Source organism: Parus major, chromosome 2 (genome assembly GCF_001522545.3).
Source record: "Parus major isolate Abel chromosome 2, Parus_major1.1, whole genome shotgun sequence".
Taxonomy (NCBI): domain Eukaryota; kingdom Metazoa; phylum Chordata; class Aves; order Passeriformes; family Paridae; genus Parus; species Parus major.
Genome location: NC_031769.1, coordinates 19,853,390 through 19,868,617, shown reverse-complemented (window position 1 = coordinate 19,868,617; position 15,228 = coordinate 19,853,390). Strand labels below are relative to the sequence as shown.

Below are 15,228 nucleotides of genomic sequence, written 5' to 3'. Positions count from 1 at the left end.
ACAACAGGCTTTATACACGTGGTAGGTTTAATGCCTTACAGGTTCATAGAGTTAAATTCATAGTTAAGTTCATAGAGTTAAAAATTGGTTAAAAAAACAATTTTTAAGGTTGGAAAAGACCTCTAAGATCATTGAGTCCAACCATTAATCCAGCACTTCCAAGCCAACCAACAATCATGCCTCTAAGCACCACGTCTCCACATTTTTAAACACTCCCAGGGATGGTTATTCCACCATTTCCCTGGGCAGCCTGTTGCAGTGCTTGACCACTCTTTCAGGAAAGAAATTTTTCCCAATATCCAGTTTAAACCTCCCCTGGTGCAACTTCATGCCACTTCCTCATGTCCTGTCCTTGTTACCTGGGAGAAGAGACCAACCCCCACCTGACTAAGCCCTCCTTCCAGGGAGATGTAGAGAGCAATAAGGTGCTCCCTGAGCCTCATGTATGCCCTATCAAAATACCCAGGAAGTCCCGTATGTTACAAAGGCCTCTCTATGTGAAACAACAATAAGACTGATGTTTTCAATCCATTTGGGACTCTTCAGACTGTGTATTGATAGTGATCTCGAGGAAATAACATGCTGCTCCGTATCCAGGACTGCAAGAAGCTGTAAGAATATCAAGGCAGACTGTGCTCTAAAGGCACCTTTTCAGAAATATCATTGAATTCCAGGCAGGTGCTTCAGCTCGTGAAGCTCAGCTAGCAGGCAAGGTTTTGTCTTTCCCGCACTGGTTCACGAGCAAGATTTGAGTCCTGTTAACAGCAGATAGAGCCATCACTGTCAGTAGAGTAAATAAAAAAACAAATCGGCTGAAGTTCATTTATTGGACTTCAGACAATGTCTCTTAGAGCTCTTTAGCCCCCTCGTGCCCTCCGGCTCCTCCTCAGCATCCCCGAGCCCGGGCCGTGCCCCGCTCCCGGCGGAGCGACCTGCTGGCAACCGGGGGAGGAGTGATGGGGACGGGCGAGCAGCCCAGATCCCGCGCTCCCAAAAGTAGGTCTCCTACTGCTCCTTCTGCAGTCCTCGCTCTGGGGAGCAACCCGGGTGTTCCAGCAGGGGTTTTCTTTGAGACTTGGGTTTCTTACCCCTTATCCTTCTTTCCTTACCCCAGAAGAAAAGGAGAGGGATATCCTCCTCCCTCGGAGCGGGGTTTGCTAATTTTCTTGGAAGACAGACCACTGACCCAGACGCAACGCTGTCAGAGTCGCAAAGGGGATACAAGAAAAAACCAAACACACAACGGCAACAACAAAAAAAACAGCGCTCCTCTCGGCTATCACCGCTTTATCACCTGCACATGCCTGGAAGGAGGCTCTTTCCTCCACTAAGGGAAAAAAATCAGCTTAGGAAAGCAAAGTTTGAACAGCGAATTCCTGTTATTTCAAAACGCCCCATGTGACAGGATATTTCCTTATCATTCGGAGCGCAGAGTTTTCCCCTGATCCACCAGCCCTTCACAAGTGCGGCGGAGCTGCCCTGCGGGACGCCACGGGCGGAGCCGCGGCCATGGCTCGCTCCCTGCTCCTGCTTCTCCTCGGACTCCTGCCCCGGGCTGTTCCGCTGCTGGGTAAGTGCCCGCGGGGGCTGTGCGGGTCAGGAGAGCCAAAAAACGAGGGGTCACGGCGGGCACAGAGCCGAAGCTGTCCGGGGGCTTGCGGGGGAAGGCGCGTTCGCGCAGGTGATGCCCAAGAGCTTTTCAGCCCTCGCGGCGGCGGGCGGGCGGCTGATGGAGGCGGCCTCCCCTCGGGACCCCTTCCTCACCCGCACCCAGAGGTGCCCCGTGGGCAAAGCTGCCTGTCCGGGCGGCCTTTTGAGTGCCCACGGCACTGTGGACGCCGAACAGGGCTGTCACCGGCGCTGCCTCAGTTTCCCCCACTGCTCCGATCAGTCCCCTATTGATTTTAGCGTCACCCAGATTTCCCTCACAGACCTGCTCACGGCAGAGGTTTGCAGAAATGCCTTCTACTGGGGCTGTGCCTGTCCTCCAGTCCTCTTGGGTGGGCCCCTCTTTTGGCAGATGGCTTTTGTCAGGGGATGTTAAGGTAGCTGAGGCGCTGATATGGAGAGAGGTGTCAAAATGGGAAAATTATGTTGCTTGGTGATGCATGGAGTTTGTTCCCACTTACTCTGAGATTTACCATGATTGCCAGGTCACAGTTATTTTTCAGTAAAAGTTTTGCACCTGCCCTTCCTGAAAACCTCTCAACATGCTCTCCTCTCTAGATTGAGATCTAGCAATGCAAATCTTCCTAACACTGCCTTGTAACCTTTCTTCCTTTGTGTAATTGGCAGCAATCAGTTTAGGCCATCTGGTAAGCATGAGTCTGTGTAGACAAGACAGTCCTCTGTTCTACCTGTTTGCTGCCTCCTTGCTCCCTCCTCTTTTGCTTTGGATGTGCTCTTCTGATGCTCTCTGAAGCACTTCACTGGCTTCACAAATTACTTTTTTAGTTATACTCACAAAATCTGTGATGGTTTGCAAATGCTGCAGAGTGTGAAGCCAGTTTGGCATACTGGAAATCTCTACTATGGAAATGATACTGTCAGGTGAGATTCTGCAGTACTTGGCACAATTCTTAAGACACAGCTTGGGGCCAGAGATAGATAAGCAAATAGTCACAGTGTGGTGGGTAAAGAAAAATGAAAGCCTGTTAGAAGAATTCTTTTGGGATCTACTTGGGACATTTGAGGGAAAAGGTGCTAGATCTCCCTGAATGGCTGGTGGTGCATTGGTAATGGTGAAGTTGTTTCCTAAGCCTGGCGCGTTCTTATGCATCTTAAAGACCTTCCCTCCAGGAGTAAGTTTCAAAATATGAATTACTGTTAGAAATAGGTTTAATTCAAAGTACTAACACTGGGGTACTCATGAGCACACTGTGGTGGACCTTAACAGTGTTCCACCCACGGTTCATCTGTAGTGAAGAACAGCACTTGTTACAGAGCTCTGTAACAAATGTTGCTACAGAGCAGTGGAGCACAGCTAACAGTGATATGTGTGATTCTGCTCAGCCCATTTTACAGATACAGCTCATCATGTTGGCAAGAGTGGTATCAAGTGTTTACAGAGAGGATTTGGCAGGGCAAAGGAAGTGCTGCACAAATACCTGGCTTGTTTCTTCTAGATTATCTAATTATTCACGCAGACACTATTACATGGGAATCCCCTTTGGTGACCAAGACAGCAGAATAAAGAGAACTAAAGGTGTAAACTTGAGCAATGCAGCACTAAATCTGCTCCATGGCCATGGGCTAGAGAGGGGCAACACTGAGGGAAAGGAAATCCTGCAATTACAACCTCAATCACAGTTGCTCCAGCATCCTACTTATAGAATCTTGATCTATTCTCCTGTGTTGGTGTCAACTTATTTTTGATGCCTCCTTGGCTGTGCTGGCCTTTTAGCTGCTTACATATGTACTACTCCCTGCATTTGGAATATGCCCTTGTATAAGCAGGTGTGTTGGGTTTACATGCTTCTGATGCTTTGTAAAAGCACCATCAGAATAGCAGAGCGCCTAAGTTTTGTCTCCCTCTCCATCCCCACTGACCACACCACTTTGTTCAGCTTTATAACTTCATTTCTGAAGCCAAAATTCTGCACACTCTCATGCAAGGATGCAGAAATCCAGCCTTTTGACTTAGGGATCCTTTTTTTCACGTGTGCAGCATCTTTTCTTTAACACCAGAAGAACCAGAAAATAAGGACTGTTATTTTAGGCCACAGATACAATTTTAGCAGTTTGAAAAGTCAGGTAGTGTTTTCTACACATGTGAAATTGACATCTCTTTTATCCAGAAACTTTTAACACGATTTCAGGAAAAGGAGAGTTGCAAGCGCTGCATATATCAGTTCATAATAACATTGTGCTAAATTCTAGTAGAAAAGCAGAATAAAAAGAAGTTGTCACCAGCAGTGATAACTATACATTTCCTTGTATTGTCTGTGAGTAAAACAGATTGGCAAAAGACAACAATTTCTGCCTCCAGTGCTCATCAGTTTTACATTACTTCCCAGTAAAGTGGAAGCCAAACAACAAGAGAAGGAAGCTGAACTATAGATGAGATAGGTCTAGGTCAGCTCTTTCTCTGAGAGAGTTTATTTGTTCCCAGATTGTTCTTCTGCAGAAAAATATGATCATTTCCACATTAAAGCCTCAGCAGAGAAGGGAAGACTTTCTGTCGTTAACCTGTTTTCCCCTTTACTATTTCTCCATTGTAGAATTTGTTTAGTTTGGTAATCATGCATTAAAATAAGTAGTATTTTAATTAGCTTCAATCCCCAGAGTCACATTAATATTTCTCTTTCCTAGCTCATAGTCGAGCTAAAATACAGCTTTAAAATGTTGTGCATCCTTCTGCCTTATGCAAAAGAGTGTGATTAAGTTACTGTGTTAAAATGTATCTCAGGTGGATCAGAGAGGAGAAATTTTCAGTCTTTCAGGAAGATCAGCTCAGAAATATTACACTCCATAGCACATCTAAGTGCAAAAGATGCTAAAAACTTTTCAAGTGGCTACAATTCTGAAATCAGCCTTGAAATCATGAAAATGCATGCTGTGAAGCACTGTTTACTAAGAGGGACAAATAACCTGGGAAGCTATGAAGAGCTTTGTATATTTTTGTAAGCCATAAAGAGGCATAACTGGTGATGGCAAATCCCACGGTTGTTGGTATTTCATTCATAATGGAGAGATACAAGAAAGGAGTCTTTCTCTGAAGTGAAGACTGAAGTGAAAAATGAATATGTTCTACAAGAAGCTTGAGTATAAAGCTTAAAAACATATCCTTTTCCTCATTAATATTTTAGAGATTTCAGCAGGGCTTTTGAGAATAGAACCCCCCACTGTGAGGAAATGGAGCCTGAAGGACTTAATGACTGTTGTCATCTCCCCACGCCTGGGAGCCAGCGCTGCTGGAGCGTTCAGTGTCAGGATCTGCTCTCTACAGTGTCCATGTTTCCTCATTTCAGTAATTCCCATGGGTGCAGCTTGGATTAGCACCATGAGTGTTGTTTTCTCTCTTCAGTTTAACCCATGCTTTAAACCTACAGGAGACAGACACTAGGTCTATACCTCTGCTGCCTTGTGCTTTTTTGTGTAGATGCTTTCACTGACACAAAACAGTTGAAATTTGAACAATTTCACTCACATTTCGCTCACATCTGAACTACTTGCATCATACAGCCACTTTAACAGGTGTAGTTCACACCTTCTTTTACCGAGCATGTGATGAGATTTTCACACCAGGAGGAGTGTCCAGATTCATACTTTATTTAGATAGTAGCTAAGGTTACTTCAACCCAAATGATTCCAGTGTTCTTTTTCTTACAGATACTAGCATCTTCTTAATATATAATGAAGATCACAAGCGCTGTGTACTGGCTCAAAGTTCTAATTCAGTGACTACTGCTCCTTGTGTTCAAGAAAATGAGTCACAAAAATTCAGGTGGGTCTCAGGTCACCAGCTTATGAGCATAGCATTCAAATTGTGCTTGGGAGTGCCTTCGAAGAAAGACTGGGTTCCGATCACTCTGTATCCTTGTGACAAGGCTAGTGAACTTCAGCGATGGGAATGCAGAAATGAGACTCTCTTTGCAATCCAAGGGGAAGATTTGTTTTTCAACTATGGAAACAAACAGGAAAGGAATATTATGCTGTACAAGGGATCTGGTTCATGGAGTAGGTGGAAAGTCTACGGAACCACAGACGATCTGTGTTCCCGAGGCTATGAAGGTAAAGTTCTGTAAATTAATTTCTGCATTTCAAACTCATTTTTATGTCTAGATAAATAAAATATTTAATATGTATAGAAGTATTTCCTTAATCTTATTAATGATCAGTGAGTATGAATTCAGGTAAAATCAACAATACTTGAGTGAGAGTGCTTTTTGTCTTTTGAGTAGTTCATTTTGGTTTTTGTCAAACTTGTCAAAGTGCTGATAGATGATTAATCATGCATGGTAGAAATTCATTTGGAGAGAATAAATATTTCTGTGGTTATTCAAAACATGTGTATAACTATTACAGAGCAGCTGATGACAGCTTTTACTATTTACTACATGTGTGCAGAAAGATGTAGTGTAAGTGTTTAGTCTGTTGGTCTTATTTTTTTTTCCTTGGGGTGAAAATATTAACTGGCAGTAAGATATTATTTAATTGTTGATATATTCATTTCCAATGTATTGCAGATGTCTTCCTAGGGGTTTGAAAAGAGTCTCAGAGTTGGTGCTAAAATGTTAGACAAAGAAATGAGATATTTTAAATAGTTAAATTTGAAAAAGTTATGTATAATATATCTCAACATACATTCATGATAAGTATCTGGAAATACTAAATTTGATTTCCCATTTAGTATTCTTTGATAAGCAGAAATGGTCACAGAGGGAGGTATGGATGCAGTTTCTGTGGTTTACACCATGGCTGATTACAGTAGTAATCATTGGCCAGAAGCCAGAATAGAAGAATCCTAGCAAAGTGAATTATGTAAAAGAAGGCAGGGGGGAGATATAATAATGTCCTGCTATTTCTTCCTCCCCTGTTTTCTAGCAGCTCTGTGAGACAGTGACCCTGGTATGTCACCTCTCTAAAAATCCTTGTCAGGTACAGCTCCCCTGTATGTCCTTCCATCAGTGAATGTACATTTCATGTGCACACACAGAAAGCTGTTTTAGTTGCTTTTTTAAGTTTCATTGAGTCAGGTTTCTGATAAAACAAGAAGTGTCTTTAGATGTAAACATAAAATTTATTTGGGCATAATATATTGGAGTCACTCCATAGTATATATCTTTCAAGTTTACTTGTACATGCTCTTCCATGTCCAAAATGATCAGCAGTTGACTGGGTTGTTGACAGAACACCCAACTGTCTTTTGTTTTAAGAAATTGCATAAGTGTGTGAATTTCATATTTTAGATTGTTATGCATGGGAAATTTAGCATGGGAATTTACTTGTCTTGGCTCAGTCAGTTGTGGTCTATTGTCTCCCTTAGCAACAAAAATTTGCCTCACTGTGAATGTGGGTATCAGCTTAGACCTAGAGTAAAATGATCAATATTCCATTTCTAGTACAGTTATATACAAGCTTTCCTTGCTATAATAATTTGTAATAAGATCATAAAGATGGACTCTTATATGTCCCATGCTTAATGATTTTATACATTTTTTAACTGTTGTGTCTCCTTAGATACTTACACAGTGAAAGGAAACGACAATGGAGCGCCTTGTGTATTTCCTTTTAAGTTTGATGGTAAATGGTATGCTGACTGCACAGATGCTGGCAGATCAGATGGCTGGTTCTGGTGTGGAACCACTTCGGACTATGATGTTGACAAGAAATATGGATTTTGCCCAACAAAATGTAAGCTTTTTACATTCATGGTTCTGCTGTGCTGTTATTCAGCTGCCTGGAAATACGTCCATAACTTGTGCTTTAGAGTTTGAAATGGTTCTGTTTCTGTCTCTGTTTAACCTGCTTTCCTTTTAAGAGCTACATAAATGTCGAAATATAGGACTCAGCATAAAAAACATTGCCCAATTATTTTTTATGAAAGTATGTTAATCATAGTCTGGAATCTCCACATACATCATTTACTTAAATAGAAAGTCAATTAGATGTAAAGATGTTACATTAGGATAAGTAATACATATGAAAGGTCAAAAAGTAGAAATCTGTGAAGTGGTACTGAAAGCTAGAATACAGTTTAATTGAAAATTAAAATTACTTTGGAGAATGCCTTTAAGACATAAAGAAGCTTTCATGAACTCTTTAGTACATCCCAGTGTTTCCCAAATCTGTGTACTGTATTTTAATTCTGTCTTTTAACTCAATTAGAAGTATTTGTATTCTAAATTCCCTGGTTTGAGTATAATTGGTGTTTAAAATGCAGCATTATCAATATACAGAATTTTACTTAGAAATGTTCATCTTTAAGTAAATGGGAGCAATTTATGCCTGCATGCATTTGAATTCTTTTAAATTTTAATGAACTTTCTCTGGACCTCTGTACAATATGTACTAAACATGCTGTCTGCAAGCTGCTTCTTCTGTCATGCTGAGAAGGGTAGTACTTCTCCCTCCTTTCTTCTTTATTATTGTGCTTTGCTCTAAAGCTCCAGCTGACTGCAAGCAAAGCTAAGGAGAAAAATACATGTTTTTAGATGTGAAGAAAACTGTTTGGGTTGATCTTAACTGGTTTGATGACAAAATACTTGTGTCCTTGCCTGATTTCCATGAATGTTGCATTCAGTACTTCAGACAAATAAAAATTGGACTTTTTGTTTCTCTTATGACAGTATCATTTTCAAGTTAACAAAAACATGCTGGGAATATCAATCCCATTAATAAATCACATACAAAGTTGACTTAAGAATACTCCCTGCCCAGTATTATTTAAGTTCAGCAAATAGGAGGCATCATTAAAATTTTGTTTAATTCTTCAGCATAATTCAAGGAAATCCATTCAGATGGCAGTGATTGTTTTTGGAAAAATCTGCTTTATGCTGACTGCCTGCATGTTTCCTTCCTGATTTTTAGTACTGGCTATAAAATGCTCAAGTTTGGGTCATATATTTTAGTGAGAGACAGGCCATGGTAGCAGAAGTTTTAATCATCCCTACGAAAGAGAAATGAGTGAGATATGAGAGTGTGATAAGTTAATAAACTTCATCAATACCTTTAAAAATAGAAGTTTTAAGTCTATGTGTATTAAAGTTTATTCACCAAGAATGAAGGGCAGTTTCTTAAACTGTCCAGGGGACCAAGGGTGCCAGCATGAAATATGTGATGCAAAGCATTACAGCCACTCATGCTGGGGCCAGGATCTTCAGTGAAATCTCTGCGGCTGACCCAGTGGCTTCCCGCTGTCACCAAAACCACCTCAAATGTTCTCCAAAATGAAGAGAGCATGAGGCTGTACTTGCAACAGTTATTATAATCAATAAAGGTGGACAAATTTTATCAGTGGAGGTGACATAATTGTGATTATGAACCTTTATTTGGTGATTTGGAAAGAGATGCTGAGACAGTAACAGCAGAAGCTTAAACCCCAAAGAAAGGAGCTAAGCAGTGTTGCTACAGCAGACAATTCTTAGTAGCCTAGGAAATGCTGCTTCTTTATAGGTTACACCATATATTTTTGAACTGTGTGCTGCACTTCAAAGAAGGTGTTGGGGAAGAAAACAAGTTGCACAGTGTAAGACCATCAGGACAGTGACTCAACATGTACCTATAGCTCTGTTCCAGTGGGAAAAAGTCCATTGAGGCCTTTTTCTTGACAGATGAAGGAGCTGTATATCTAGTGAAGGATTCAGAAAACCCTCTAAGCAATGCATGAAAATGCAGGTGATTAGGACAGAAACAAAAAATGCATAGAGTAAATGCATGCTGAATTCATCTGTGTGGAGATAGAGCTATGTAGTAACTAATTTTCTACTTATGTACTGAGGAAAGGCGTGATTTAACATTAATTTAGCTTAGATGCTAAAATATATTATTCCAGGAAAGTGATTAATCTTTTTGTTTCAATGGGGAACTGAGCTTTTAACAACAGCATATATATTTCTAAAATCTTGCTCTGCAAAGACTTTGGAACTCTTAAAACTCAAACATCTTATAAGCAAATTTTCAAGATTTAGAAATGAGTTTGATTTTTATGAAAGGCCAAAATTCTACAAGAGAGCACCATATGGAAGTCAGCTATAAATTATGAGACTGGGGAACTGAGGTGGAAGGTTGGATGAATGCCCAAGACTTGTTTATCTCTTCTCTGTAAAAATTACACAGGATTTAGAAACCCCTTATTATCAAGTCAGAGCTAGTTTTCTTTGCTGAATTATGGATTTTACTATTTTTGCAATATTAATTTTATCACAGGCTTGTGCACAGGGATTTATGGTATTTTAGAGCCTAAGATAGCAAAGAAGTTTTGATTCTGATAGTTATAGAATATTTTGGATAGAAGTCGATTTGTGGATAATGATAATCAGATGGAAGTTTCCATTTTTACTGATATGTCATTATTACAGTAGGTTATATTTGAATTCTTTTTAAAATAGAGATAATGTGAAAAGAAGCACTTTATATTACCTATAGATAATCAGATATAATACAGGAAAAAGTGGAACTGGTAAGTGACCTCTTGATATTTAACATGTATCATGCTTTGTTTTGACTTTTGTTTATTGTACTGTTTCCCTCTATTTGCAGACTGAAGTTTTCTAAGCACTTGGAATTCAGATAAGAATTCATAATTTTTTATCTCAAATTTTTTCAGTTCGCAACTAAAGAAGCTGATAAATGCTTCAGGAATTCAGTTGTATTCTCCTTGCTGGCAGACATTTAGTAATCTCTGCTGTGTTCTGCTTTAGTTCTTTATGTGGTGTTTAGCTCAGTTTTGGACCTTACATAGATTCCATTTTGATCTTGCAGATCAAGATCACACAGGTCTTTTTTTCACTTGTTTGAGGAGACACAATTGAGATGAGCCAGGAAAGACTTCAGCAGTGTAGAGTGTGGTACCTTCTGGGGCAATTTCTAATGTGGAGAGCTTTTGGATGATGCTTTCAATGGCATTACCTAAAAGTGCCAAGTTTGGGTATTCAAGGAGTTCAGTCAGGCTAAGTGGCAGAGGAGAAAGTCATGCAATGTCAGACACATGCTTAAGAAATCAGGAATTGCAGGAAAATGTGAGATGGATGCTGGTGATGTCAGCTTTGCATTCGGCACTTGGGTCTGACTACCACAATCACAGTAAGAAAATCCATAGCCACCTTACATAGTGACCCAAATTAGTAAAAATTTGGGGTTTATCTCAGAAAAAAGGTCAGCTTGATATACACCATGGTTAGCATCAGCCTGGAATTTTTTAGTCTTTTTCTCCACATTCACAAATCAACTATTTTAGCACATTTTAAACACTTTTTATTTACCTGAAACAGCAGATTTGTTGTACCATAGAAAATGGTGACTTTGTTTCATTCCCTATCTTCTGTCCTAGATTTACTGTTACATTAGAGAACTTCAGGATTCCTTTCTAACCATTTGCCAGCATTCAGGCATTTTGTGTCTTTTGTTATGCAATTTTTTTGGTATATTTTATCTGGCTCTGTTTTCATGAGCATTTTCTTTTCTCCCTACAGTTACCAGTAGTGATTTGTGGAACACAGACCCTTTAACAAATGTCCAATACCAGATAAATTCTGAGGCAGCTCTGAAATGGCATCAGGCAAGAAAAAGCTGTCAGCAGCAGAAGGCAGAGTTGTTAAGCATCACAGAGTTACATGAACAAACATACCTGACAGGTAGGTTAAAATGATCCATAATTTCTTTTAAAAAGTGTATTACTGCAAGAGTGACACTAATATGGCATGTTCCATCTTGAAGATCATATTTATTCAATTCTAATGAGTAAATTGATATTGTTATAATGAATGATTCATCTGGAAATATAGGACAGATATTATTTATTTTATCATGATTAAATAGTGCCATAAACTAATAATACTATAAAGAAATACAACAATTAAGTAATGCATGCAATAAAGAATGAATGTTGGAATGCAGAAAATTGCAAAGTAGTTTGTAAACTGAAGATGTAGATACCAAGATTGCATTCTTTTTGTATTCTTCTTGTAGTGTGTATTAGTCAGTAGTTTTACCTGTTTCACTAAAGCCATTGCATCTTCAGTATGTCCTAAAATATGAAAAGAAAAAGAACTAAAAAACAAAAGGACTTATAAATATTCTCTTTTAGTTTCAATCTCCTTCAATGTTTTTGGAAGGAGTTCCCACACTTCTCCTATGAGTAAATTCTTAAATTTTACCTGAATGTATTTGGATTCTACACTGAGAAAGTCTTTGTTATTTCCTTCTCAGCCTGTGTACAAACATGAAACAGTTCACTAATCATCTATTAAATAGAACAGATAATATTTTGAATATGTTACATCAGTTGAAAGACAAAATATTCTATACTATAAGCTATATGTTGTACTTTCTAAATTTGTAGAGTAACAGGACTAGAAGATGGTTTGGGCTGGAAGGAACATATAAAGATTATCTAGGCCAACCTTTCTGCCATGGTATGGGACATCATGGATTAGACTAGGTTGCTCAAAGTCCCATCTAACCTTACCTTGGACACTTTCAATCATGAGGATCAACAATTTCTCAGGGCAACCTGTTCCATCAACATTGTAAAAAATGCCTTCATTATATCCAATCTAAATCCACCCTCTTTCACTTTTAAACTATTACCCCTTGTCCTGTCACTATAAGTCCTGGTAAAAAGTCTTCCTCCAAATTTCTTAGAAGTCCATTTCATATACTGAAAAGCCATAAGGTCTCCCCACAGCTTTCTCGTCTCCAGCCTAAACTGCTCTGGCTCTCTCAGTAGTTCTTCACAGGAGGGATGTTCTAGCCCTTTGATGAATTTTCGTGCCTCCTCTGGACCTGCTCCATGCCTTTCTTGTACTGGGGACCCCACAGTTGAATGCAGCACTCCAAGTGTGTCTCAGCAGAGAAGGGTTGGGGGTCAGAATCCCGTCCCTTGCCCTGAAGGCCGCGCTGCTTTGGATGCAGCCCAGGACATGTTTGTGTTTCTGGGCTGCAGGTACTCATGGCCAGGTCATGTCCATCTTCCCATCCACGAATACCCTCAAGTCCTCTGCACTGCTGCTCTCAATCCATTCATCCCCTAGTCCATATTGTTATTGTGAATTTCCATGACCCAGGGCTAGGAGCTGGTGCTTGGCCTTGTAGAACTTGATGCGTTTGGCAGGGGCCCGCTCCTCAGCTGGTCAGAGGAGCTGCCATTGCTTCCCTCACGTGAGTCAAACACACCACTCAGCTGAGTGTCATCTGCAACCTGCTGAGAGAGCACCCAATCCCACTGTCTGTGTGACTGACAGAGACATTAAATATATTGGTCCCAATACAGACCCTAGAGGGACACCACTTATTTCTGGTTTCCATTTGGACTCTAAGCTGTTGACTTTAGATGCAGACACCCAGCCAAGTCCTTATCCATCTAGTAGTCCATCAATCAAATCCATATTTCTCCACTTTAGAGGAATGAGAAATGTATTTTTAATGTTATGAACAATTTCTTCTGTCTAAACTGTTTTCAGTTTAAAGATTTGGTCAAAACATGGGTTGTTTTTAAAATCACTGTGAGAAAATTATTGTTGAAATTAGTGCTCAAGTGAGTAAACTGGTGCTGACACAGAAGGTAGTTATTAGTTGATGTGTTTTAATTGCAAACTGATATATAGGGCAGCTAAATGTATGTGAAGATCAGTTTTTCATTATGCAACTACCCTGGCAGTACTAGGATTTCTTGTCATGCTCAGTTCTCAGTTGTCCTAACCACAAATTGTGCAGAAGAAATAATAAAGCATGTTAATGTGTTGGTGCAGAATCGGATCTAAGATTCCCATCCTTTCCAGCCAACAAACAACGTCTGCTTTTAACTTCTCTGTGTTTCGAGTGCTGCCCCTCATGGTGGTCCCAAAGACAGCTACAAATTTCCACATCTTGGCACAATGCCATCAGTAGAAGCAGAAACAAATGATACATATTGCACGATGATTTTCTGTGAACTGTGCTGAAACACACTTAAAAAAGTCAGCAGGCATCCAGCTGTTCTTCCAAGCCTTACATTGAGGGCAGAGATAGACAATTGATTAGTAATGACTATGAATAATGTTCAGCAGAGCAACACATAAGCATGATACTTCTAAGTGCTTTCAGAGCTAGAGGAATAAATTTGAACTGGTTTTTTTTGAAGCTTGTCTTATCATTGGCTAAAGAACGGAAATCAGATCAGTCTGAAAAATGCACAAGATATACTGTTAAAAAGATGATGTTTGAAATAATTGCATTTAATGTATTTTGATAAATGAGGACAGGTTTTTTTACACTGTGAAATTCACGCTTGTTAATTTTATGGAAAAGAAAATAAATGCTGGGAAACTATATCTATCATTTTAGAAAACTGATTTTTGGTTTTGTGACCTTTTATGAAACTTTATCCATTTAATATTTTATAGTTCTGAAAAGAAAAAGTTTCATGTTTTTGATCAGTGGTAGCAGAGTCATTTTGTTTTTTATTGTGATAAAATTCTCCAAACCTAAATAGATCAAAACAAAACTGACCAATGTAAGATGACCTGTTTTTCATAAAACAGGTTTAGCATAACCACCCTAACTAAAATGTTAAAAATTGTTAAAACTTGTACAAGGAAAAAGGAGAAGGCTTAACTAGAATTCAGCTCTCAAGTTTTGAGGAGTGTTTGCTCTTGCTGTGGACTTGCAATATCTCTCTCTGTCTTTGTTGCCTAGGTCTGACTCGCACACTGAGCTCAGCTCTCTGGTTTGGTCTTAACAGTTTGAATTTCAACAGTGGATGGCAGTGGGTTGGTGGTGCTCCTTTTCGGTACTTAAACTGGGTTCCAGGTAAGGTTAAATTCATTGCTACTCAGTTCAAAAGGCAAAAATTTGGTCATTGTGTAACAGATATCTTTTCCTAGCACTCTGTTCTCCTGCAGTTATTGAGCTTGTTTTGATGCTGAAAGATTCTGATTGTGGCTATAAACACTGTGAGTAATGGCCCTTATGCTAGGGATATGCACCAGGCTTAATTATTATTCATAATAGAAATGGTAGCCTCAAAATCCATAGGAAAATTTTAAGTCATCTGTTGATGCTTCATTTGCATATCTTCCTAATCTATTTTATTTCTGGATACAGAAGAAATCAGGTGCTGTAGATGTCTTCATTTGTGAGATTAGACTGATCAACATTGGGTTGGTTTTTTTTGTTTGTTTTTTTACTTCAAATTCCTTTCCAATTTGTTTATGTTCAATTTTTTTATTTGCTTGAGGAACAGCTTTTCATTTTCATTTGGGATTAACCTACCCACAACAATAGCACATATCAAACTGAACATTTGAGGCTAGACTACTTTGATGGAAGCCCAGCTGCTCCACAGGTGTGGCTGCAGAGTTGAACTCTGATGTCATCATTAAAAAGTTTCTCTGCCATCTGTTCATATGGTGAAGTCATCTCTGGTTGACTATTCAGAGTGCCAGGACTCTTGCCTTGTTCCTTTCAGGGAGCTTTTGGAGACTAATTTAAAGTAGGTGTCTGAAGTTTTGCAGTGTAAATGCTCTTTATTTTCACTGAGCGTTTAATCATCAGTAACTGTGTGTGCTCCAGTGTACCACCCAGGGC

General features: G+C 39.5%; 1 protein-coding gene across 3 annotated transcripts in view; it reads left to right on the top strand.

The window, feature by feature from the left end:
• Nucleotides 1–1,032: 1,032 nt before the first annotated feature.
• The window catches only part of LOC107199767 (macrophage mannose receptor 1-like), a 56,307-nt gene continuing 42,111 nt past the window's right edge, over nucleotides 1,033–15,228 (top strand). The window contains exons 1-5 of one of the 3 annotated variants that reach the window (XM_015617240.3): nucleotides 1,033–1,570; nucleotides 5,332–5,733; nucleotides 7,183–7,356; nucleotides 11,136–11,297; nucleotides 14,338–14,451. In XM_015617240.3, coding sequence (XP_015472726.1) covers nucleotides 1,510–1,570; nucleotides 5,332–5,733; nucleotides 7,183–7,356; nucleotides 11,136–11,297; nucleotides 14,338–14,451 — 913 coding nt within the window. In that variant the 5' untranslated portion in view covers nucleotides 1,033–1,509. Of the gene's footprint in view, nucleotides 1,571–5,331; nucleotides 5,734–7,182; nucleotides 7,357–11,135; nucleotides 11,298–14,337; nucleotides 14,452–15,228 lie in introns of those variants that run through there. The other 2 variants (XM_033511751.1, XM_015617241.2) reach the window with 2 other exon arrangements.